The following is a 25,294-nucleotide window of genomic DNA, read 5'->3' on the forward strand; positions in this document are numbered from 1 at the left end:
GGGAGATCTTTCCATCTTCTGAGATCTTTTTTTAATTTCTGTCTTCAGAGACTTGAAGTTCTTATCATACAGATCTTTTACTTCCTTAGTTAGAGTCATGCCAAGGTATTTTTATATTATTTGTGACTATTGTGAAGGGTGTTGTTTCACTAATTTCTTTCTAAGTGTATTCATCCTTTGTATAGAGAAAGGCCATTGACTTGTTTATATCCAGCTACTTCAGTGAAACTGTTTATCAGGTTTAAGAGTTCTCTGGTGGAATTTTTAGGGTCACTTATATATACTATCATATCATCTGCAAAAAGTGATATTTTGACTTCTTCCTTTACAATTTGTTTCACCTTGATCTCCTTTTGTTGTCGTATTGCTCTGGCTAGGACTTCAAGTACTATGTTGAATAGGTAGGGAAAAAGTGGGCAGCCTTGTCTAGTCCCTGATTTTAGTGGGATTGCTTCCAGCTTCTCACCATTTACTTTGATGCTGGCGACGGGTTTGCTTTAGATTTATTTTATCATGTTTAGGTAAGTGCCTTGAATTCCGGATCTTTCCAACACTTTTATCATGAATGGGTATTGGATTTGGTCAAATGCTTTCGCTGCATCTAAGGAGATGATGATTTGGATTTGTCTTTGAGTTTGTTTATATAATTATTAACATAATATATATTATGTTGATAGATTTCCATATATTAAACTATCCATGCATCCCTGGAATGAAACCTACTTGGTCAGGATGGAGAATTGTTTTGATGTGTTCTTGGATTCGGTTAGCGAGAACTTTATTGAGAATTTTTGCATCGATATTCATAAGGGAAATTGGTCTGAAGTTCTCTATCTTTGTTGGGTCTTTTTGTGATTTAGGTATCAGAGTAATTGTGGCTTCATAGAATGATTGGGTAGAGTACCTTCTGCTTCTATTTTGTGCAATAGTTTAGGAAAAACTGGAATTAGATCTTCTTTGAAGGTCTGATAGAACTCTGCACTAAACCCATCTCGTCCTGGGCTTTTTTTGGCTGGGAGACTATTAATGACTGCTTCTATTTCTTTAGGGGATATAGGACTATTTAGATCACTAATCTGATCCTGATTTAACTTTGGTACCTGTTATCTGTCTAGAAATTTGTCCATTTCATCCAGTTCTCCAGTTTTGTTGAGTATAGCCTTTTGTAGAAGGATCTGTTGGTATTTTGGATTTCTTCAGTATCCGTTGTTATGTCTCCCTTTTCATTTCTGATTTTTTTAATTAGGTTGCTGTCCCTGTGCCCTCTAGTGAGTCTGGGTAAGGGTTTATCTATTTTGTTAATTTTCTCAAAGAACCAGGTCCTCGTTTGGTTGATTCTTTGAATAGTTCTTCTTGTTTCCACTTGGTTGATTTTGCCCCTGACTTTGATTATTTCCGGCTGTCTACTCCTTTTGGGTGAATTTGCTTCCATTTGTTCTAGAGCTTTTAGGTGTGTTGTCAAGCTGCTAGTGTGTGCTCTCTCTAGTTTCTTTTTGGAGGCACTCAGAGCTATGAGTTTTCTTCTTAGAAATGCTTTCATTGTGTTCCATGAGATTGGGCATGTTGTGGTTTAATTTTCATTAAACTGTAAAAAGTCTTTAATTTCTGTCTTTATTCCTCCCTTGACAAAAGTATCATTGAGTTGAGTGCTGATCAATTTCCACCTTAATGTTGGGTATCTATTATTTATGTTGTTATTGAAGATCAGCCTTAGTCCATGGTGATCTGATAGGATGCATGGGATAATTTCAATATTTTTGCATCTGTTGAGGCCTGTTTTGTGACTAATTATATGGTCAAATTTGGAGAAGGTACCATGAGGTGCTGAGAAGAAGGTATATCCTTTTGTTTTAGGATAAAATGTTCTGTAGATATCTGCTAGATCCATTTTTTCATAACTTCTGTTAGTTTCACTGTGTCCCTGTTTAGTTTCTGTTTCCATGATCTGTCCATTGATGAAAGTGGTGTGTTGAAGTCTCCCACTATTATTGTGTGAGGTGCAATGTGTGCTTTGAGCTTTACTAAAGTTTCTTTAATGAATGTGGCTGCCCTTGCATTTGGAGCATAGACATTCAAGACTGAGAGTTCCTCTTGGAAGATTTTACCTTTGATGAGTATGAAGTGTCCCTCCTTGTCTTTTTTGATAACTTTGGGTTGGAAGTTGATTTTATTCAATATTACAATGGTACTCCATCTTGTTTCTTCAGACCATTTGCTTGAGAAATTGTTTTCAAGTCTTTCACTTTGAGGTAGTGTCTGTATTTCTCCCTGAGATGGGTTTCCTGTAAGCAGCAAAATGTTGTGTCCTGTTTGTGTAGCCAGTCTGTTAGTCTATGTCTTTTTACTTGGGAATTGAGTTCACTGTTATTAAGAGATATTAAGGAAAAGTAATTGCTTCTTCCTGTTATTTTTGTTGTTAGAGTTGGCATTCTGTTATTTTGGCTGTCTTCTTTTAGGTTTGTTGAAGTATTACTTTCTTGATTTTTGTAGTGCATAGTTTCTGTCCTTGAATTTTTTTTTCTGTTATTATCCTTTGAAGGGCTGGATTTGTGGAAAGATATTGTGTGAATTTGGCTTTGTCATGGAATACTTTGGTTTCTCCATCTATGGTAATTGAAAGTTTGGCTGGGTATAGTAGCCTGGGCTGGCATTTGTGTTCTCTTAGTGTCTGTATAACATCTCTTCAGGATCCTCTGGCTTTCATAGTCTCTAGTGAAAAGTCTGGTGTAATTCTAATAGGCCTGCCTTTATATATTACTTGACCTTTTTCCCTTACTGCTTTTAATATTCTATCTTTATTTAGTGCATTTGTTGTTCTGATTACTATTTATCTAGAGTTATTTCTTTTCTGGTCCAGTTTATTTGGAGTTCTGTAGGCTTCTTGTATGTTCATGGGCATCTCTTTCTTTATGTTTGGGATGTTTTCTTCTATAATTTTGTTGAAGATATTTGCTGGCCCTTTAAGTTGAAAATCTTCATTCTCATTTACTCCTATTATCCATAGGTTTGGTCTTTTCATTGTGTCCTGGATTTCCTCGATGTTTTGAGTTAGGATCTTTTTGCATTTTGTATTTTCTTTGATTGTTGTGCCGATGTTCTCTATGGAATCTTCTGCACCTGAGATTCTCTCTTCCGTCTCTTGTATTCTGTTGCTGATGCTCACATCTATGTTTGCAGATTCTTTCCTAGGTTTTCTATCTCCAGCGTTGCCTCACTTTGGATTTTCTTTATTGTTTCTACTTCCCTTTTAGGGCCTTGTATGGTTTTGTTCAATTCCATCACCTCTTTGGTTGTGTTTTCCTGTTTTTCTTTAAGGACTTCTGCCTGTTTGGTTGTGTTTTCCTGTTTTTCTTTAAGGACTTGTTCCTCTTTAGCAGTGTTCTCCTGTATTTCTTTAAGTGAGTTATTAAAGTCCTTCTTGATGTCCTCTACCATCATCATGAGATTTGCTTTTAAATCTTCGTCTTGCTTTTTGGGTGTGTTGAGGTATTCAGGACTGGCTAAGGTGGGGGTGCTGGTTTCTGGTTATAGTTAGTGGTCTTTGTTTCTGTTAGTAAGTTTCTCACATTTGCCTTTAGCCATCTGGTAATCTCTGGAGTTAGTTGTTATAGTTGTCTCTTGTTAGAGTTTGTTCCTCCCTTGATTCTGTTAACGTTTATCAGCACAACTGGGAGACTAGCTCTCTCCTGAGTTTCAGTGGTCAGAATATTCTCTTCAGGCAAGCTCTCCTCTTGCAGGGAAGGTGCACGGATAGCTGGCTTTTGGACCTTCCTCCTGGCAGAAGATGAAGGCTGGAAACACGTCCTGTCCCAGAAACTGTGTAGCTTCTGTAGTTGGCACTCTCACCTACACAGTCTAGTCTCTGAGAGATCCTGGACCAGAGATGGCTCCCCCATGTGCTCCGGCAAAGCCCTCCTGTGCGAGGCGGAGACTTCTACTCTGGCAGGGAAGGTGCCCAGATGTCTAGAGCCTGAAATGGGGTCTGCCCCAGAAGCTGTTTGGCTTCAGCCTGTCCCAGAAGCTGTTAGCTTCTGTCATCCACACTCTCACCTTAGCAGACTAGTCTCTGAGGGATCTGGGAACCAAGATGTCTCCCCCAGGTGCTCAGGCAAAGTGCAAAAGGTTATTTTCTATAGTTTGCCCATGATGGTTCCTGAGCCTCATCATCGACTCAATCAGAAAGTCTAGACTAAATTTGCATTTTTTGAAGAACCACCTGGAAAATTCTCATGTACAACAAAGCTGGAAGATACATGGGAATGAGCTGAACTTGGGTTGCTCTTTTACTTAAGATGGCACTGTGTCCCAGTAAACTAATCACGGATTAAATAACAGTGCAAGTCAAAATTGTATTTACTGTATCATAGCATAGCAATAAGCACATTGTGGAATATAGATGTTTACTCTTTGTGACTTTCCTTACTGGGAGCTGTAGATGGCTACCACTACCTATCATCATGATGAATGTTGAAGAATATTGCCAGTCTTAGGAAAGACAAATAATTCAAAGTATAACTTCTACTGAATGTAAAATTGAACAGCATGATTAAAGTAAAGCCTCCTGAGTCAAGCCATCAAATTCATGGATTTGTGAGAAAGAAGGACTAAAGCTCAAATTAGAATAAGTTGAAGCCTCTATTTTCATAAGTCATTCTACTTGATATTGTATTAGGCATTATGAGAATGCTGCTACTTGGTTATTGTAAATGTTTTGAATAGAAGTACCAGATGAAGGGCTAGCACCTGGGACTTAAGCTAAAAAGACTCACACTTCTGGGCTTTATGCATTGCCATGATTGTGCTAACTAAACAACATAGTTGTTTTGATTACTGCTGGTCATAGTAGTAATCTAGAGAGCCACACGTTCTTTTTACAGTTTAGGGAATCACAGGCAGTACAGAAAGATAGAAGCTGGGAGATCAACACCATCATGGGTGGGCGGGGGGGGGGGGGTCACTAATGGAAATGGAGATTGCATGGGATTCATTTCTCCTTCAAAGACAATATGGGAGATTAGTCAACTGTGAGGACAGGATGAAAACCTTTGTGTAGCTAGTGTCCATGCACACACAGATCCCAGGTAAAGAAGGCTGAATTACATTGTCAGAAGTTCTAGCAGTGGGAGGGCAAGGAGAGCTCTGACCCTGAGAGCACAGTAACCTTTGCATCTGCATTGGTAGGTACACAGCTAAACAATGTCAGTGGAGAGCCACTGTTTCTTATTAGACTAACAAAGTAATTCCATTAAGAAGCAATTCTTAGCTGGGTGTGGTGGCACACACCCTTAATCCCAGCACTCTGGAGGCAGAGGCAGGCAGATTTCTGATTTCGAGGCCAGCTTGGTCTACAAAGTGAGTTCCAGGACAGCCAGGGCTACACAGAGAAACTCTGTCTTAAAAAAACAAACAAACAAACAACAACCAAAAAGCAATTCTTAGAGGCTCTCGCCCAGTGGCTGATTCAAACAGATATAGACACCCACAGCCAAACAGTGGATGGAGCTTGGAGATTCAGAAAAATAGGAAGAAGGATTGCAGGCCCTGAGTTGGGGATAGGAACTCCACAGGAAGACCAACAGAATCAACTATCCTGGATCCTTGGGGCTCTCTGAGTCTGAACCAACAACCAAAGAACATACACAGGCTGGATCTAGGCCTATCCTCACATATATAGTAGATGTGCAGCTCGGTCTTCATGTGGGTCCCTAACAACTGCAGTGGGGGTGTTGGCAAAAGCTGTTGCCTGTCTGTGGGATATGTTCTTCTAGCTGGGCTGCCTTGTCTGGCCTCAGTGGAAGAGGTAGTACCTATCCTCACAGAGACTTGAAGTACTGGGGGGTGGAGGTGGGAGATGGGGGTGGGTAAGGATAACCAGGGAGGGATCCCTACCCACTCAGAGGAGAAGCTGAGGGGGGAATGGGGAAGGACTGTGGGAGGGGGTTACCCAGAGGGGGGCAGTGATCAGGATGTAAAGTGAATAAGTTAAAAAAAATAAATTAAATTAAAAAAAAAAAAAAACCAAAAGAAGCAAGTCTTCTGAGAGACAGTTAAAAGACTTGAGGCTGTGGGGAAAACAAAAGATTCCTGCTTCCACATATGTCTGCCTGGTTGCCTGGAGCGGACTCAGGTTGTAGCAATACATCCCAGGAAGTCTAACTTAGAAGGCAGATGGTCAGAAACAAGCTGAGGAGTGGAGTAGTGACGGTGATGACATTTTGGCTTATGTATTATACATCTCAGTGGTGATAATATGTCCTTGAGATTCACCAGGTTCTTCTTTGGTTGTATCAGTGAGCATCAGCAAACCAATGAGGAAGAGGCACAATCTCTCATCCTTCATTCTCCAGAAGCACTGAAGCAGCCTAGTCACATGCATGTCCAACCTATATTGGGAAAAACGCTGAGCCTAAACTCAGAGTGGGGCTGGCGCTGGAACTCTCTGGAAGCTACTGCAAAGAGACTTGTATTTTTTACTGGTTTGATGTTAATTGACCTTGTTTACTTAAATAAAACTGAATGATTAAGTTATTAATGGCTCCCTAAGCAAAAGATAGCCTATTGGAGTAACAAAAACAAAGCAAAACAAACAAACAAAAAAACATGTCTTCAAAATTAACTCCTAAAAATACATTCTATTTGAACTTAAATGCTATATTTTCTTCTGCTAGTTAAAACCTGAACTGGACACTATATCAGAAGATGGAAAGGAATACCAGCTGAAGATAGAGAGTACAATTCCTATTGTTTGCTCTGAGTTTAGTGAGCTTGATCAAGGATGCAAAATCTCATTAAAACTGAAAACCATTGAACAAGGTAATACACTTCGTTCATTTTGGTTTACTACCTTTCAGGAAATAACTGATCATTGTTCTGTTTTCTAGAGAGTCCCTGGGATGTAATCACATAAGAAAAAATGATCCTTGCTTACGTCAAACAATAGCTGCAACATATTAATGATCTGATACAAGGTTGAGCGGATGATTGGCAAAGCAATTTATGTTGTTTTTTTATTTTCTTCCTTTCAGGGCTGAAACAAACTAGTGAACTATCTGCTCTGTGTTGTCATTTGCCCTCTTTCCTTTCCCTCTACGCCTTCCTAATTGATCTTTCTTCTTCTCCTCACTCTCCTACCTTTTCTTCTCTTTGCCTTGTTTTCAGAGATGGGGGCAACTCTACAGTTTTCCAAATCTCCTTTACTGAAAATATTCTTTTGTGTTGTACTCAGAGTTGAAACTTAGGAAACACAGATCTCATAATGAGTTCTTCACACTTCTCTCCCCAGTGTAAGCTTCATGTGGGATGTTTTGTCTTAATGTTCTTCATATAAATGACTAGTCCCATGGATACCATGATGCATGACCATTTATAGATCACTATTAAGGCAATATAGAGAGGGAAGTCTCTCCCTAGAGCAAGATAGAATAGCCAAGAGAGCAAATTGTGTATAGCTCTGGCTGCATTGCTTGAGTTCTTTCCAAGTTTCCCAAGTGCTCTGACCAAAACAAGAGATTTTCTGATTAAAACAGAACCGTGTAAAGAAAAATGACAGTTCTGTTTGCATAGCATATATTCTTCATAGGATAAAGTGTTTTCAGTAGAGCCTCAAACACAGGTTATCTGGGTGTTGATGTCCTTATAACACCTAATTGAATCAGTGAAGTGAAAGATTAGTAGGCCCAGGTTAGTCTCCTGCCTGATGTATACAAATAAATAAATTAAAATTTGAAAAGGTGAATCAAAGGCATAAAAAGAAACTGAAAGGTGCCATACTAAAGGATTTAACAACTACATATGCTCAGAAGATACCTACCTGAAGGCCTGGGTACAGCAGGTTTGTGAATTTGATTACAGCTCAGACCTTTGACACAATTTCAGTTCAAGCTTGACACACATATTACTGAAACTCTCTAAATTATGCCATGCAAACATTTCTGTTGAATAGAAGTATACTTTCAAATATACTTGCACACTCTAGGTTTCTTTAATTAAGGCAATTATTGATATAATAATAAAAACAGCATAAATATGCTCTTATAGCACACATATATATGATTTTTTAATTAAAATTTGCTCCCCCTCTTCCTAGAGATAAATTTCTGATTTCATTCTGCATATTTTTTCCTTTCTCTTCTGCCCTGTGTCTCCAATGACAGAGAACATGTCTACACATCTTTTCAGAGGCTGAGCAGCTGTGGTACAGGCATCATGAGAACAACATTGGCCTTCATACTGAAAATTTGGGAAATGAAATCATAGACTGTACCTGAGCCAGACATGTTTCACACTCTCCTCAGGGAGCTAGCTAAGGAATTTGGATGTTATCTTTTATGTGTATGAGAAAAATTTGTATTTTCTAGGAAAATAAAAAGGGAAACATAGGCCAGGCAGTGGTAGCACACACCTTTAATCCTAGCACTTGCGAGGCAGAAACAGATGGATCTTTGAGTTTGAGGCTAGCCTGGCCTCCAGATCTAATTTCAGAGAAACCATGTCTAAAGGAAGAAAGTAAGAAACAGAGAGAGAGAGAGAGAGAGAGAGAGAGAGAGAGAGAGAGAGAGAGAGAGAGAAAACATTTTACCTGGGATCTTGAATCCAGTACAGTGTATTTTTATGCAACTACTGTAATTTTGTACCTGTAAAATCCACGTGGGTGAAGACAATCTTTACAATTAATTTCTTCCTTCCGAAGTTTCAGGAAGGCTTTGTGGTCCTGAGTTGGATTTGAAAACTTGCTTCTTTAAAACCTAATTTGGGGGCATGGTCTTTCATTTATGGGAAGAACAGAAATTATGCAAATGAGCTATACCACTTTCTAAAGGTCTGTTTCATTTTTTGTTACTCTTTTCTCTCAAGATTATTTTCTTTTTTCTTTGTTACTTAAGCAGAAGGTCATTTTGAAGTTCTGAATATATTCTGATGCTTATGAGGGGAAATAAGTTTATTACTCATGATCATCTTCAAGAGACCCACATCATTTTCTTACTGGATGTCGAAATTTATGCTTCATAGCATGTATATATTTATGGTGATGAAATATTCTACTAAAATATTTATTGCCTTCTCCTACCTGCTATTTATTGCTTTTGAATTTTATCTAAATGCACATGTATTTATAACTTTATTAAAAATAGTTTTGTGTTTGTATGTATACATATTAAAAATTAATATTTATAAAGATCAAGTATATTTAGTAGCTTTATTTTAATTTAGACAAATATTACAGTGATTTTCAAAGAAATATATTCAAGAATAATATTTTAGTCTGTTTCTTATTAACCAAGTAACTACATTTGATTTGTATATATCTTTTAAAAAAAGCTTTTAATATTTTTTTCTTCCTAAATAGGTAAAGAACACCTTGGTTTAAATTTGGCATTGTCTTCCTGCCATGTGGATCTTCACCAGAACTCTTGTGCCAATGGAATATGTAGCCAGGCTGTATTGTACTACACTGCTGTGATAGACTTTTCCCGGGATGGAGACAGAGTTACAGACGTCATTGTGGAACCTATAGTCAATGATGTTTTCCTATGGGACAGATACACTCCAGACAGCATCCAGGTTGACTAATCAGAAAAATAACCTTTATAACTTAAGATTTAAAAGATACAGTTGTGCCAATAATTACTTTTTTATTTATAAATTATCTGAGGACATGGATGGCTAAAAGGCTAAGTTTACTTTCTTGTCTTCTAGAAGACTCAAGTTTAGTTACTAGTGTCATCTGAGGCAGCTAACAACTGCCTATAACTTCTGCTCTAGGAGACCTGATCCCTGCTTCAGGTCTCTATGGTCACCTGTTCACACTTGGCATTTATACACATATGGATGCATTATAGAAATAAATAATCTTAAAGTTTACTTAATATTTTTTATTTTAAACAATTCCATATTCAGTAACTATAAAAAATAATAATTTATTGAATATTAATTTCCATTGATAAATAATTTACTAGCCGGCAATCCATGTTAACATTTAAATATATTCTTCTTCTGCAGATCAAAGTCAAGGATGTGCCATCTGCTTACTGCTATTCATTTACTGACCCACACATAATTACCTTTGATGGCAGGTAATGTTCTGATCTTTTCTTCTTTCAGTGACTTTTGTTTTCTTTGTTGATTTTTGCCATGTTTTGTTTTAAATGTCATACTCTTTGATCATTTCTTTATCTTTTCAATAATTTGCACTTTTGCTGGTTTGCTTCTAGATATTAGTGTATTTGTGTAGAATATTTTTGCCTTGATTCCAGTCCTTAGTAAATAATGCAGACAACTAGTGGGCCTGAATTTTTGCAATACTATAAGTTAAGATGTATTGAAGATTATTACAAATACACATAATCATTTGTGCTTGGCCGCCTACTTACTTTTGGTATTAAATCATTTATTTCCATGGAGAGAATTTACTGTGGTGTATGTTTATAGAATTACAATATAATCTATGAGACTTGGGTGAAATGACTAAACTAATTCATTAAATTTATTTTAATACTAATTACTTTTAATTAATAATAAGAATGCTGATTTTCAAAATCGATTTTTTTTTCCTAACATAAAATCCTTTATGGTTATTTCTGGAATTTAAGTAGTGTCCAAAGTAATGAAAAAGATACTGTCTTAGTTAGGGTTTTACTACTGTGAAAAAACACCATGACCAAGGTAACTCCTATAAGGACATTTAATTGAGGCTGGCTTACAGGTTCAGAGGTTCAGTCCATGATCACGAAAGCAACAACATGGCAGCATCCAGGCAGGCATGGTACAGGAAGAGCTAAATGTTCTTCATCTTCATCTGAAAGCTGCTAGCAGAATACTGGCTTCCAGGCAGCTAGGATGAGGGTCTTAAAGCCCACACCCACAGTGACACACCTACTCCAACTGGGCCACTCCTTCTAGTAGTGCCACTTTCTGGGCCAACCATATACAAAGCATCACAGATATCAAAATGACACTGCTTACTATCTGCATAGGAACAGTTAAGCTTAGTGATGCTGTTCTGGAGGCCTCGTGATGCTAAGACATCCTTAAAAAGAGAGACAACTCATTGTCTAGTAAAAACTTTCTTCATGATGCCTGACAGGTATTTTAAACATAGTGTGATAGCTGTCAGTAAGATTATTCCTGAGTGACATAGTGGTGGAACCCTCCACTATAAATAGCACTTCATACATTTTGATGAGTACTGAAAAAATGTCAGGACTCAGTTATGCAGAAATCTACTATGGTTTGGAGACTTAGAAGCCTCCTCAGTGGGGAGTCCTCAAGAAAGCATAATGCTGATGTAGTTAATCTGTCTCCTTTCAGTGAGATTTCTTGTAAAATATCCAGGTGACAGGCCATGTTCTAAGGCTGAGGGTAAGGCACTGAATGAAGACTTTCTTTGCCCTGATGCTCAGCTTTGGATAGGAGAAGAGATACGGACACATGATTCATGCCGACAATAGTAGTACTACAAATAAAACACCGTTGGGAGAAAATTAAAACAGACAGAAAATAAGAGAAGGAAATAGAGTTCATGATTTTATTAAAAGCATCTGGTTACTGAAAGCTAATGAGTAACACCCACGTTGGAAAATACTTTCCAACAAGCAAGTGCCTGTGTACTCAGCAAGCAGATTCTTCTTCAGTGAAGCCAGCTGGGTGGGTAAAAAGACAGGGAGCGATGTGGGAAAGAGTTAAGGTATTTGTGGACATTTTGAGTCATTCATGGACACATATCAATCTTCAGACCCATAAACATGCTGAAAATACAAATTTCTTATTCTTAGAAAAAATATACATTGCCTGCTTATACATACACTAAAGAATTTTGTAATATTATAGTTATATCGTTATAATATTTATCTTTATTCTTAACGTAGTTGACCTTTGTTCATACCAGAGTATATGACAACTTCAAGACTGGAACATTTGTCCTTTATAAGAGTATGTCACGTGATTTTGAAATCCATGTACGTCAGTGGAACTGTGGAAGCCTTCACTATTCTGTGTCATGTAACTGTGGCTTTGTTGCAAAAGAAGAAGGTGACATTGTTACTTTTGATATGTGCAGTGGCCAGTTACATGAATCCCCATCATATTTATTTGTAAAGAACCAAGAGTCATCATCAAGAAATATCAGAATAACTGAATCTTATTTAGGAAGAAAAATCACGGTATGTGAACAGAAGTAAAAATTTAACATCAGAAGGAGTTTTGCTTTCCTAATTTTGGATGAACTTCTATTCATATTTACAAATTAGGGACTGTTATGTTTTGCTATTAGTTTGCTGAACAAATTAGCACTTAGAAGGTAATGAATGAATATAATCAAAATATATTATAAACATGTATGAGAATGTGAAAAAGAAAGAATCGCTTTAGATTCATTCAGATATTGAACAAGAATCTTATATTTTCACCTATTATTCAAAATGGAACATATCCTGACACCTAAATTGTTCCTTTAAAACATTTTAATATTCCAGTTCTGTGTATTATTCATAAAACTATTTGACAATGTCTAATGGATGTATATTAGATTAAATGACAATTAAAAATCAATATTCAGGAATAGCTAAGCAGTTTTTAAATAAATACAGTTTGTTACTCCTTCAGGAAGAAGCTGATAGATACATGAAAAAGGTTAAAAATCAGGCAAGGGGCACCAAATTGCACTTTACAATTATTTTATTATAAATCTTTTGAAAATAATATTTCATATCAGTAAGCAAAATATTTGTATCTTAAGGACATATTCACCTTTTTATCTTTCAAAAAATAAATTCTTGGTAAATATATTCAAACTGAAATAAATTTCAGTATGTTATGGTTTTATAACTTTTACTGAACAGTAATGTGCAAACGAAACATTATTTATTTGAATTCTGTCATCCACAGCCAAAATATGAATCATGAATTAGAAAAATCTTTGCTACATGTATAAAATGATAAATAAATAAAACATTTATAGATCTGATGTATGTATGTATAGAATTAGTAGGCAACTGTAAACCTGAATGAAATCAAACGGCACGAGGCGTTGTGCTACATGACTGCTAGCGCAACACTTTAGAAGCCAAGGCAAGAGAAGAGGGAGCGTAAGACAAGCCTGGGTTTCACAGCAGTACTCTGTCAAAACTAAATCATTAAGCAAGAACAAAAAGACAATTCACAAAGGAGGAACACTGAACTCTATGTCTAAATGTACAAATAATCAACAAAATATTGAAATACCTCATCAGTAATCAAATAAATAAAGAGCACTACCTTTCATATGATATTGCCAAAAATAAAGATAATGGGAAATCTAGTCCTTCTAGGGGACTCGATATGTCACTTCAGCAAACGTTTTACAGGAAATTTGCTCTAATGAAGTACTTAAGGATGTAGGTAACACCAGTGATGTCCATTGCATCTCTCCCTGTAAAGGGGCAGGGGGCTTATAAGTCACCATAGGGGAGTTTAATAAAAAGCTAAACAAAATTAGACACATGGTAGAAGACATGGTCAAGAAAATGAGTAGATGGGCATATGTTGATTGGTAGGCAGAGATACTCACAAAATGCAGACTTTGAAATAGTTTTAACTGTCTTACTGAATAGGTATGTAAGGTCTTAATATATGAAAAGAAATTTCCATAAGTACACACGATTTGTTTTAAATAAGGAGACAAGAAGGATTTAAACAAAAAAAAAAAACGAATCCTGGTGATGTATCTTTGGTGCTTGTAGAAAAAGTCTTTCTTTCTTTCTTTCTTTCTTTCTTTCTTTCTTTCTTTCTTTCTTTCTTTCTTTCTTTCTTTCTTTCTTTCTTTCCTCTCTCTCTCTCTCTCTCTCTCTCTCTCTCTCTCTCTCTCTCTCTCTCTCTCTCTCTCTCTCTCTCTCTCTCTCTCTCTCTCTCGTTATACTTCCAGATGGTTAGCTTCACGACATTATTGGGACCAGGGGCAGAGCTCATTGTCAGATGGCACAGGCCATTAAGGTCATTTAGTCTCTGCTTGCTCTGTTTGCCACTTTGCCAAGCAACTAAAATAACTTGGCTATTGATTGTACTGCCTACTGGCAATAAAAGAATAGTGATTAACTTCAAGGACTTGTATTCCTCTCAAATTTTGTTTATTGGTGTAAATTAATGACTCGGCAGTGCAATTCTATACTGTATTACTACTATCAGAATGTGACTTTGTTAACATTGGCCTTACTAGTTTTAACTGCTTCAATCTTATAAAAATATAACATTTTAATTATTAAAGAAGTCAAGAACCATTTGTTTCAATAAGTAGCTGATTTGATGGGGGCCTGCAGACAGTTAAGAGGACTGGGTTCTCTTTCAAGGGTTCAATTCCCAACACCCATGTGGTAGGCCACAACTGTCTGTAACTCTAGTCTCAGAGACTCTCACTCCCTATTTTGGCCTCTGCAGGTACCAGTCACACACATGATAAACAGACATACATGCTGGCAAAACATCCATTCATGCATATAAAATTAAAAATTAAAAGAATTGAAATTGTGACCAAATTTCAAATCAGCATAATGTGAAAAGGGATTCCTTTGAAATATAGTATTAAGTGAGAGTCGTCATGTAAAGATAACTATTTCATTATTTATATGTATAGAAAATGAACTTTCTTAAATCTTATATGACACTCTTTGTTTAACCCAGTGAATTCAGTATCTCAGAGTGGGTTTCTCTGCTTTCAGATTTGGTTTTCCTCTGGAGCGTTCATCCGTGCTGACCTCAGCGAGTGGGGTATGAGTATAACACTCAGAGTCCCTAGTTTAGATTACAGAAGCACATTAGGACTTTGTGGCACCTTCGATGAAAACCCAGAAAATGATTTCCATGACAAGAACGGGATCAAAATTGGTCACGACGACAATTATATTGCTTTTATCAATGAATGGAGGTGAGAATTAAGCTATTACTCAGTTATTTCTGTGTTACTATGAAGCTTAAGCAGTGGCCACTCAATGTTCTGCCATTTCACAATAGATTAGTGGGGAAAATGTATTTGTTCAAATAACTATCCTGTCTTTCATCTGGAAGGCTTCAACCAGGAAGAAGCATGTTTGACAAAGTACCAGCTTCCCCACGGTTTCCTGCAAAACCATCCTACTGCAGCTGCTGGTTGGGTACTGCCATGCATCATCTACTTTCTCACCATCTGGACAGCAGATCTCACTTAGAAATGGCTTCCGGCTGCAAAGGCATCAAGCACCTTCAGTTCTCTTCCTTGATACCAGACCTAGATATCACCTCTGAATATATCAATTCCGAAGCTCTTGCTGGGAAAATAAGCCCTCATGTACCTCGAGAAGAAAATAATTTGAATTTCTTACTACAGGAAAATGCCCACCCAAACCTATCCAAACTGGACTTAAATTTACCGCATCCTGGTAATAAGACACTAAACCCTCATACATATTTAAGTGATGAGAGGCATACACAGGACCGGGAAATGAGGAAGAGTCTACAAAACAGATGGAAACGACAAAATCTGAAGGACTTTCATCCCGTCTTTATTTTCCAGAGTCTTGGACAAGGCAACCTGGAAGAGTTTTCTTATTTTTTCCCTGAGGACCACACTGAGGACAGCCAGCCGGAGTTTGTCCCCTCGTGGCCCACAGCATCGGGCCTCACTGAATTCAGCGTCTTGGCAACCTGTCAGCAGACTCTAGCCAACTCCAGCATTGGAAGGCTCTGTCTTCCCTTTCTCGGCAGGACACTGAACCATGTTGTGGACATGTGTGTGAAGGATGTTCTGTTAAAGGATGACGTGAACTGGGCAGAGGGAGGAGTGGCCTTGTTAGAAAATGAATGTGAGAGACGCGTTTTAGAAGATGGAAAACACAATGTAGAAGAAAACAGGAAGACAGTAGAAGGCATTCTGGAAGTGTTAAAATGTCCCAATTTATGCAGTGGACATGGACAGTGTATGGACTGGGGCTGTGTGTGTTCTCCAGGCTACAGTTCCTATGACTGCAGTCATTCATATGGTATGCAAATGCTCTGAAACTTTGATACTGGGCATGGCATGTGATTATGGACATGTCTTTGTCCTTAGTGTTTATTAAGACTACAGTGAAAGATGTATTAGATTTTCTCCAAATGTTTCATCTTATTCAAATGCCAAAGCTATAGTCCGTGCAACTACTTGTCTGATATCATACAACTTGATGGTCTCTTCCTGGCAGCTGTTAATCCTTTCCTGCTGATTTCATCTCTGTTGCTTTTCATAGGAAATGCCAGGCCATCCAGACACAAGGCCTTGCACTTAATTGGTACTTCTGTCATCTAGACCTCATAGTTTATTTTAAGCACTATTTTAGGCTATTTTATATTTTACTAAGTATGCTAATTTGCTCAAAATTGATATTAAGTATATTTTGAGATCTCTTTTGTCTAAGTATTAATGTAAAAACTTCCTAGTAGTTTATCTCATACAACCCCATATTTTTATCTCCGATGAAATAATTAATATAAGATTTCTGCACATAACTATAGAAATGTAGAAAACATATTTCTACATTTTATATTTTTTCACCCTTAAAACAATCTTTCTCAGCTTATAGTAAAATTTAAGTTATATGGAGGCTTCATCTGGTTTATTCCTATGCTTTGTTTAATGACACTATATGCAAATACATGAGTAAATAGATATGTTATAACTGTGACATGGTAAACTAATACAAATTTATGGGAGAAGTTTGAGAATCGTGAGGTTATAGCCTTATGATTTTCCCCTGAAGGTTAGATGTTAGGTTTGCTTAGGCTTTGACAGGGCTACGGCAGAGGAATATTGTTCACAGGCACACATCCATTTTAACAAGCAGATCTCACCGACGTACGTAAGATGTGCTCACTAAGGCCACAACCGGAATAAGAGCCATGTGAAAGTCAGTTAGCTATGAGTTCTAAGAGAGACATTTCTTGTTAGTGATTAGTACACTCGCAGTTATCCTTGTGGGACAACAGAAATTGTGGAAAAACTGAAATAGGAGTGTAAAATATACTCCTAAATGTGTGTGTATACATACATATATGTATATATTTATACTACACTTTTATTAAAAATCTTTGTAATACTGAAATGATTTTTGAAATGTGAATATTGCACTGTAAACTATTTTATTTCAAAAGCATAGCTTACCTATAATTCATCTATTTGGCACAAAATGATATGGCAAAACCAAGATGTATTTTAGGTATGATTTGTTAACATCTGCTCTTTCTTAATAACAAATACTACTGAAACATTAGGGAAATGTGTCTTTGAGTGTTATCAGTTATGACAATGCTTTTGATGGTTAGTAATATCTATTTAAACACATCATGATTAAATGTTTAATTGGTTAATTGCATAAATAATGTTTTGAGTACATTTTGAAATGCTATTGGAGCTATACTTTTAATTTAGACACTCAAAACAATTATGTGGTGTTTTTTTTTCTGTAATTTACAAAGCATGTGATGTTTATTATTATTGCTTTTTCTCTAAAGACATAGCTCCTGAAATTACGGAGGTTGAGAATGCTGGGTTCTGTGATATTCAGAAGAAGAACTGTGTCACAGTGAGAGTTTTTGGTCAAGGCTTCAAAGAGTCATTGTCCATCAAGTGTGAAGTTACTCAACTGGAGGTATGGTAAGCACAGGCTTTGGGTGCAGTGTTTATAACAATTGAGTTTGTGCCATTTTAGGTTAATTTTTTTCTACCGAAGAGCAACAGGATCTCAGGCTGTTCAATCCACTGAGAGTTACAGGAAGATGGCCACACTGCTTCACTAGATACACTACTCTGTGATCATTACTAAGTATTTTACATCATTTTTATGAAGGCATTGGGTCATGGTTTTCAGTCATGATTAATAAAAACTAAAAGAACTTCAAGCTTCCTATATAGATGCATCTATATTTCTTGAGCTGTAAACCACAATGAATGGTGATGGTTTTCAGCCAAGATGATCTAGCAGGGTGTGTAGGTGATTAAGATCCCTGAATCTGCCCTTCCCAAGTGCAGACGGGAACTGTGCTCACTGAGTCACCTCTCTTGCTCTGACTCTCAAATACCCCACCTGTCTCCCAGCAGTTATTTGTCTCTCAAGATTATTAAAGCAGAAATGTCATTCAGCTTGAAAAGGAGCACATCTAAATATACGTTATTTTGTAAATTATACTTCATCTTTTTTTGCTATTCAAGTAAAAATTTTATTATAAGGACATGTGTTTAAATTTAGATGCTCATTTGGACAAGTTGAAAATTTAAAACCTGTTCTTGCATTCTTACTTTATCTCTAAGTTGATGAAGTGTGAATCTGGTGCTGAGAATTTGCTGAAGGAAACAATTTTGGAAATACTGTGTAATTATGCCCAAGTATGCACATTGAATCACATTATGCATGGGATCTCAATATCAGCAGAGAAGATATGCGACTTTGGTAGATTTGTTGCTATTAGATCATGCTACTAGTAAATGATTGAACAGAAGATAATTCTACAAATTTGTATTTTCTTGGAAAGTACATCTTGGGCTTACTTTTAGATATGTCTTATGTGTCGTGATTTGATTTACTTCTCTCCCTTCCAAACATCAGACAGAGAAATCTGGAAATCCCTAAAGATTATAATTAATTGTAAAAGAAAAGAAAGAAGTTTCATCTCCAAATCCCAAGATAGCCAATGTAGCAAATATTTATCAAATTTATAAAATGACATAATGATATAATAGCAATATGTTTCCAATATGATATGTACTATTTCGACTTTCTATTCATAGCAGTTATGTATTTTATTGTAATATAATTAGTTTAAATGTTTCTGTTTCTGAGTTTCCTAAACATTCAAGTTGATTTGCATTAAAATTATTTAGAGAGTATCTGGAATGTTATCATAATTCTAAAAATATGATCTGTATGAAAGGTATTTAGAGAATATTGTTCATTTCTTCTCTTGTATTTCACCACTATTTCCATTATCTCTTTTATTCTCCTCAGTAATGAGTTCCCATTATCCCATATTTTTATAGTATTCTCTCCATATAATGACATATGTGTTTAATGATAATTATTTTCTAGTTAATCCTCACTATATTTCTTCTGTACAAAGGCACTCATATATATCTTTTATGTTTTGTAAAGAACAGACTATCATGGCTTACAGCTCTTTTCTACTTGTAAAGAATCTTTGATCTAGAAATCCAGCTGCCCACTCATGTCTTTTATCCTTTCCTCTAAAAGTCAAGTCCAGCTTTTAAACTGCTGGTCCATAGTATTAAATCCAAAAAGTAGTCCTGTAGGCAGAGGGTTCTTTCTGACCTAGGTCCTGATTCCTTTTGTAGGCACCTTAAACATTTCTCTTGTCTTCATTCTGCTCTACCATAGACCATGATGTTTTGTGCTTCCTTAATTTTCCAATACTGGCTTCTCCACCATGTTAGATTTACCTCTCTCTTTTTCAGTTTTCATTAACCAAACAGAAGAACCCATTATCCCCCAGGAAGAAAAAAATATGACCCCCCCCCTCTTCTGAAGCCTTTCTTGACTAGATTAGATTTGGAGCTTCTTTTGTATTATATCTTATAATCTCAATTTTCATAGAGAAATTATATACTCCATATCTATTCTGTTATGTTTTGCCTCAGCAGAATACTAGTAGCTAGTATGTACATGTGCATAGGGCTAACCTCTTGGGAATGGATGGATATGGTTTAATACAGGATACATGTGAAATTCTCAAGAATTAAAATATTTGCCAAGCAGTGATGGTGCACACCCTTAATCCCAGCACTTGGGAGACAGAGACAGGCAGATTTCTGAGTTTGAGGCCAGCCTGGTCTACAGAATGAATTCCAGGACAGCCAGGGCTACTCAGAGAAACCTTGTCTTGCAAAAACAAACAAACAAACAAAATTAAAATATTTAAACTAAAAACATATTCTCAATATATAATAAACATTCACAAAATGTTGTATATAAAAGATGCAGAATCAAATTTATTCATCACTTAGGGTTAACCTCTTCATAGAGGGCTAGAACTCATATCTTAATGTCTAGTCATTGGCTGCAGTCTGATTTCACAGAGAAAAACAAGAGATCCAACATGACTTAAGCAGGGCTATCGTGACAACCTTGTCAGGGTATTTTTGTCATTCTTCCTCTGCTAGAGAAACTGACAGATCTGCTGTAACAGACTGTTCCTCTATAACTATAGATATCTGCACAACTGCGAGCTATCAATCAAAAGTCTTCAAAATGAGGTTATCCTTTATTCCATATAAACTGGAGTGATATCTCTTTCCTTCTAACCTGCAATGCTGAAGCAATATCAAGTTGCATGACCAGTGCTACATTTGAAAACCATTGTGCAGTCAAAGTGCAGTTTTATAATTTGAATATACATATAAATTCAGATGCCAACAAATGCACCCTTCAAGTTTTCTGTATAGTTATCAGTACCCAGAAAATCATTCTGACCTTTTATTTTCACAAACTAAGACATTTTACAGCACTACAAGATAGTACTCAAAGTATGGGGAGAGGGGGGGCGAGTCAAGAAACTTTTACATAGAAAAATCTATTTACCATGTGACAAGTTTGCACTCCATTGCTTTCCGCTTGCTCTGAAATACATTTTGTGGTGAATGAGTTATATATTATCAACCTTGACAACTTTTTTGGATCAAATATGTCAATAATGTATGCTTTGGAAGAAGGGTTGATTTTGTTTTTTAATTACCAAACTATGGTATATACTTTTCTATTATTTTTGAATAAAACTTGCTTTCAATGTAGTTTTCTAATTGTTTATCTGATTGTATGGGATATATATTTTAACATTTCTTCATTGACTATATACAATTCAGTAATTATAAAATGTACAAAAACACTTCCACAATTGAGAACTAATTAATTGACTTTTATTACTACTTCAGTATAATGGCAGGAAGTGGGTGCTCGGAGCAAGTGTCTACACACAGGCAGTCTTTCAAAGTAGCAGAGTGGTTGACTGTCAGCTGTTCCCAAATGGCCAGCATTCTGATACCAAAGATCTGACAGCAGAGAAACCCTTGGCAAAGTTGCAATTAAAGGTAACAAATACACGATATCATCCTATGCATAAATAAAATTTCATAGTGAATTGATTGGTCAGCATGTAGAAAACAGTAATCTTACTGTAGAACTGTATATCTCATAGGTATCTAATGATGGTTACACATTCAGTAATTCCAAGATAATGATCATATATGATGGCGCTTGTCAAGTTTGTGGCCCCTATGAAAATGATTCATGCACTATAAAGGTATGTATTTTTACTTTTTCATAGAATATAATACATATATTCATATGTCTTTTGCATATTTTTATGCTTTTCCCAGATGTATGCTAGAATTCTAGTTAAAAATTAATGAGCTTCCTGTAACACTGGTTGATTAAACAGGGACAGTGTTTCTCCTTTTAATGTCTTAAAGTGGCAGAATACTTCTCCCTGGTACTTTGAAGGAGGAGCTATGTTAAAGTAGTAAGCATCTGTAGTTCTAGCATTTAGGAGACGGAGGCAGGAGGATCCGAAGTATAAGGTTGTCCCATCCTAGAGAACAGCCTGGGCTACATCATACCTTGCCCCTTTTCTCAGAAAGAAGAAGAGAACCCCTCCCAAGGAATCAGAGAACAAAGTTCATGTTTAATTATTCACTCATGTGGTTCTACATCCATACTTTTTCAGTAAGATTTGTCATTGTGGTTAACTAATCTTTTTGTAGCAAATGATTTGTATTTGAAAAGGATTTATAATATGTATTTAATGCTTTTATTCTTTTTGTTTGCCTGTTTTCTGGTTTTATTTTTTCTTTGCTTATCTAGAAGGCTTCCTACATGGAAACTAATGCCTGGATAAGCACCAAGGACCTAATATCAGCCAACCCTTCAAAGGAAAGAACATAAAACCAGTGTACACACATAAGAGAAAAATTTGTATACTTTTTTTTCTTGAGATAAGCATTCAGAATATGTCAAGAAGAAATGTCAGTTGCTGAAAACTTATTTGGGTTTTATTTTATCTGGAATATTTTGTTTCTGCCTGTTTAAAAATACTTTCAAAACTGTCTTGTCCTCTCAAGCTATTTGTTTTATTTCATAGAGCACTCTAAGTGCTAGCAAAGTAGTTGTCATAAAATGAGCAGAAATGGTAAACAAGTATGAGTCTTTTTTTTTACAGTTGTATTATATTTTAATGAGTTACCAGAGAAGGATTCATGCAAACACTGCCATGTATTTTTTGTAGTTGGAATCTCCTGACATTTGTAGAGTAATTAAGAATTTCTTTTTTTTTATTTCATAATTTTTCTTTTATATATATATATGTATATATATATATAGTTACATATTTTCCTCAATTACATTTCCAATGCTATCCCAAAGGTCCCCCACACCCCCCCCCACTCCCCTACCCACCCATTCACATTTTTTTTTTTGGCCCTGGCGTTCCCCTGTACTGGGGCATATACAGTTTGCGTGTCCAATGGGCCTCTCTTTCCAGTGATGGCCGACTAGGCCATCTTTTGATACATATGCAGCTAGAGTCAAGAGCTCTGGGGTACTGGTTAGTTCATAATATCGCACCTACAGGGTTGCAGGTCTCTTTAGCTCCTTTGATACTTTCTCTAGCTCCTCCATTAGGGGACCTGTGATCCATCCAATAGCTGACTGTGAGCATCCACTTATGTGTTTGCTAGGCCCCGGCCTAGTCTCACAAGAGACAGCTATATCAGGGTCCTTGCAGCAAACGCTTGCTAGTGTATGCAATGCTGTCATTGTTTGGAAGCTAATTATGGGATGGATCCCTGGATATGGCAGTCTCCAGATGGTGCATCCTTTTGTCTCAGCTCAAAACTTTGTCTCTGTAATCCTTCCATGGGTGATTGTTTTCAATTCTAAGAAGGGGCAAAGTGTCCACACTTTGGTCTTTGTTCTTCTTCAGTTTCATGTGTTTTGCAAATTTTATCTTATATCAAGCTATACTAAGTTTCTGGGCTAATATCCACTTATCAGTGAGTACATATCATTTGAGTTTTTTGTGATTGTGTTACCTCACTCAGGATGATGCCCTCCAGGTCCAACTATTTGCCTAGGAATTTCATAAATTCATTCTTTTTAATAGCTGAGTAGTACTCCATTGGGTAAATGTACCACATTTTCTGTATCCATTCCTCTGTTGAGGGCCATCTGGGTTCTTTCCAGCTTCTGGCTATTATAAATAAGGCTGCTATAAACATAGTGGAGCATGTGTCCTTCTTACCAGTTGGGACATCTTCTGGATATATGCCCAGGAGAGGTATTGCAGGATCCTCCAGTAGTACTATGTCCAATTTTCTGAGGAACCGCCAGACTGATTTTCAGAGTGGTTGTACAAGCTTGCAATCCCACCAACAATGGAGGAGTGTTCCTCTTTCTCCACATGCTCGCCAGCATCTGCTCTCACCTGAATTTTTGATCTTAGCCATTCTGACTGGTGTGAGATGGAATCTCAGGGTTGTTTTGATTTGCATTTCTCTGATGATTAGGGATGTTGAACATTTTTTCAGGTGTTTCTCAGCCATTCAGTATTCCTCCGGTGAGAATTCTTTGTTTAGCTCTGAGCCCCATTTTTAATGGGGTTATTTGATTTTCTGGAGTCCACCTTCTTGAGTTCTTGATATATATTGGATATTAGTCCCCTATCTGGTTTAAGATAGGTAAAGATTCTTTCCCAATCTGTTGGTGGCCTTTTTGTCTTATTGACGGTGTCTTTTGCCTCGCAGAAGCTTTGCAGTTTCATGAGGTCCCATTTGTCAATCCTCGATCTTACAGCACAAGCCATTGCTGTTCTATTCAGGAATTTTTCCCCTGTGCCCATATCTTCGAGGCTTTTCCCCACTTTCTCCTCTATAAGTTTCAGTGTCTCTGGTTTTTTTGAAGAAGCCAAGAAATGGCTGCTTTCTCCACGTGCCAGCATTGCTCTCAGGAATGCCTTGTAACTATGTATTTTGAGGTGAAGTGATTGTGCTGTGGATCTGGGCTGGTGGTAGCATTTAAAGGATGGAATAGGCTACAAAGGGAAACAGAAGTCAGTTGTAAATTGATATCATTCTTTCAACTGTACAGGAAAATGCCATTTTTTATTAATAAAGCACTTCGAGGAGAGCTGACAGAGAAAACATTGCAGTTGTGTTTCCTGTTACTCATAAGCTATGCTATAATATTTCATGGCTTTCCTGCATTTTTTTATTCTTCCAAAGTATTCCATTTTTTTAATACTATGAATAATTTGTTTTTGAAAATGTGTTAAGTTTATGAAAACTATCTCCAAATCCAAATATATATGCTGCTGTCTTTCTGTTTCTAGATTCTATATATTAAGCATAGGATATCTTATTTTTTTTCAAATTCTACTAGAATAATATTTGTATTATTGATGATTTCTGCTACACTGATGGAGATAAAAATCCTACCAGCTCTTGTTTGATTTGTAGACCTCAAACGTCAAATTCTACTTGGTCAGTTTTAGATGGTAAGCTCTTTTTTATTAATTCAATATTTCTTATACAAAAGTCTTGGAGTGATTTTAAGCTATAACTGATATTAATGTATTTGAGATAGATGAACAATGTATTTAATCTCTCATTACTTCATAAATTTATTTGCTTTAAAAAGTCAAAGGACAGGAGTAAGTTTTTATATGTGGTCTTGAACACCAAATAACAAGACTTTGGCTAATAATAGGTTCATATGTGTTTATATCAAGTGATTTCATAGCTCTCTTAATTTGTGACTATACCCTCGATGGTGATACAATGATAAAACTGATAAATGATGTATATCTTAGAACTTACTCTAGTATTGAGTGATATAGTACTATATATAATTTATATCACTATACACTAATAGGCTATAAGATATGTATTTTAATATTTAATAATGAATATTTGAATACTTCATAGAAGAATAAAATGAGAATTCTTTATTCAGATGCACATGATTTCCTATATCTAACTTTACTTTGTTCAGTTTTATGGCAAAGAAATCAACTATTTCAGCTCCAATGGATATGGATCTATCATTTGATATTTAAGTTATTTAGCCTCAGTACTCTATAAAGTGCCTTTCAATACCTCTCTTCTGTGACTTGATAAATACGCATACAAATAAGTTAAGGATCCACTTTTCTATCCAAAAGGTACCACAAATAGTGGTCACATGTCATAAGATCTTCACTTTCCTAAGCCTATGGAATTTCATGTATATGTTTGACTTCTTTCCTCGTGTGTGATCAGGTA

The 25,294-nt window shown here is 36.4% G+C and overlaps 1 protein-coding gene across 1 annotated transcript in view; it reads left to right on the top strand.

The window, feature by feature from the left end:
* Positions 1 to 25,294, top strand: part of Vwde (von Willebrand factor D and EGF domains) — a 74,379-nt gene that overhangs the window by 23,654 nt on the left and 25,431 nt on the right. The window contains exons 7-16 of the mRNA XM_085840880.1: positions 6,669 to 6,813; positions 9,347 to 9,561; positions 10,000 to 10,073; positions 11,885 to 12,158; positions 14,688 to 14,893; positions 15,034 to 15,983; positions 17,488 to 17,624; positions 20,915 to 21,070; positions 21,178 to 21,282; positions 24,414 to 24,528. Coding sequence (XP_085697006.1) covers positions 6,669 to 6,813; positions 9,347 to 9,561; positions 10,000 to 10,073; positions 11,885 to 12,158; positions 14,688 to 14,893; positions 15,034 to 15,983; positions 17,488 to 17,624; positions 20,915 to 21,070; positions 21,178 to 21,282; positions 24,414 to 24,528 — 2,377 coding nt within the window. The remainder of the gene's footprint in view (positions 1 to 6,668; positions 6,814 to 9,346; positions 9,562 to 9,999; positions 10,074 to 11,884; positions 12,159 to 14,687; positions 14,894 to 15,033; positions 15,984 to 17,487; positions 17,625 to 20,914; positions 21,071 to 21,177; positions 21,283 to 24,413; positions 24,529 to 25,294) is intronic.

The sequence above is a fragment of the Mus caroli genome, unplaced genomic scaffold (assembly GCF_978045245.1).
Source record: "Mus caroli unplaced genomic scaffold, Mus_caroli_1 scaffold_7, whole genome shotgun sequence".
NCBI classification, from domain to species: domain Eukaryota; kingdom Metazoa; phylum Chordata; class Mammalia; order Rodentia; family Muridae; genus Mus; species Mus caroli.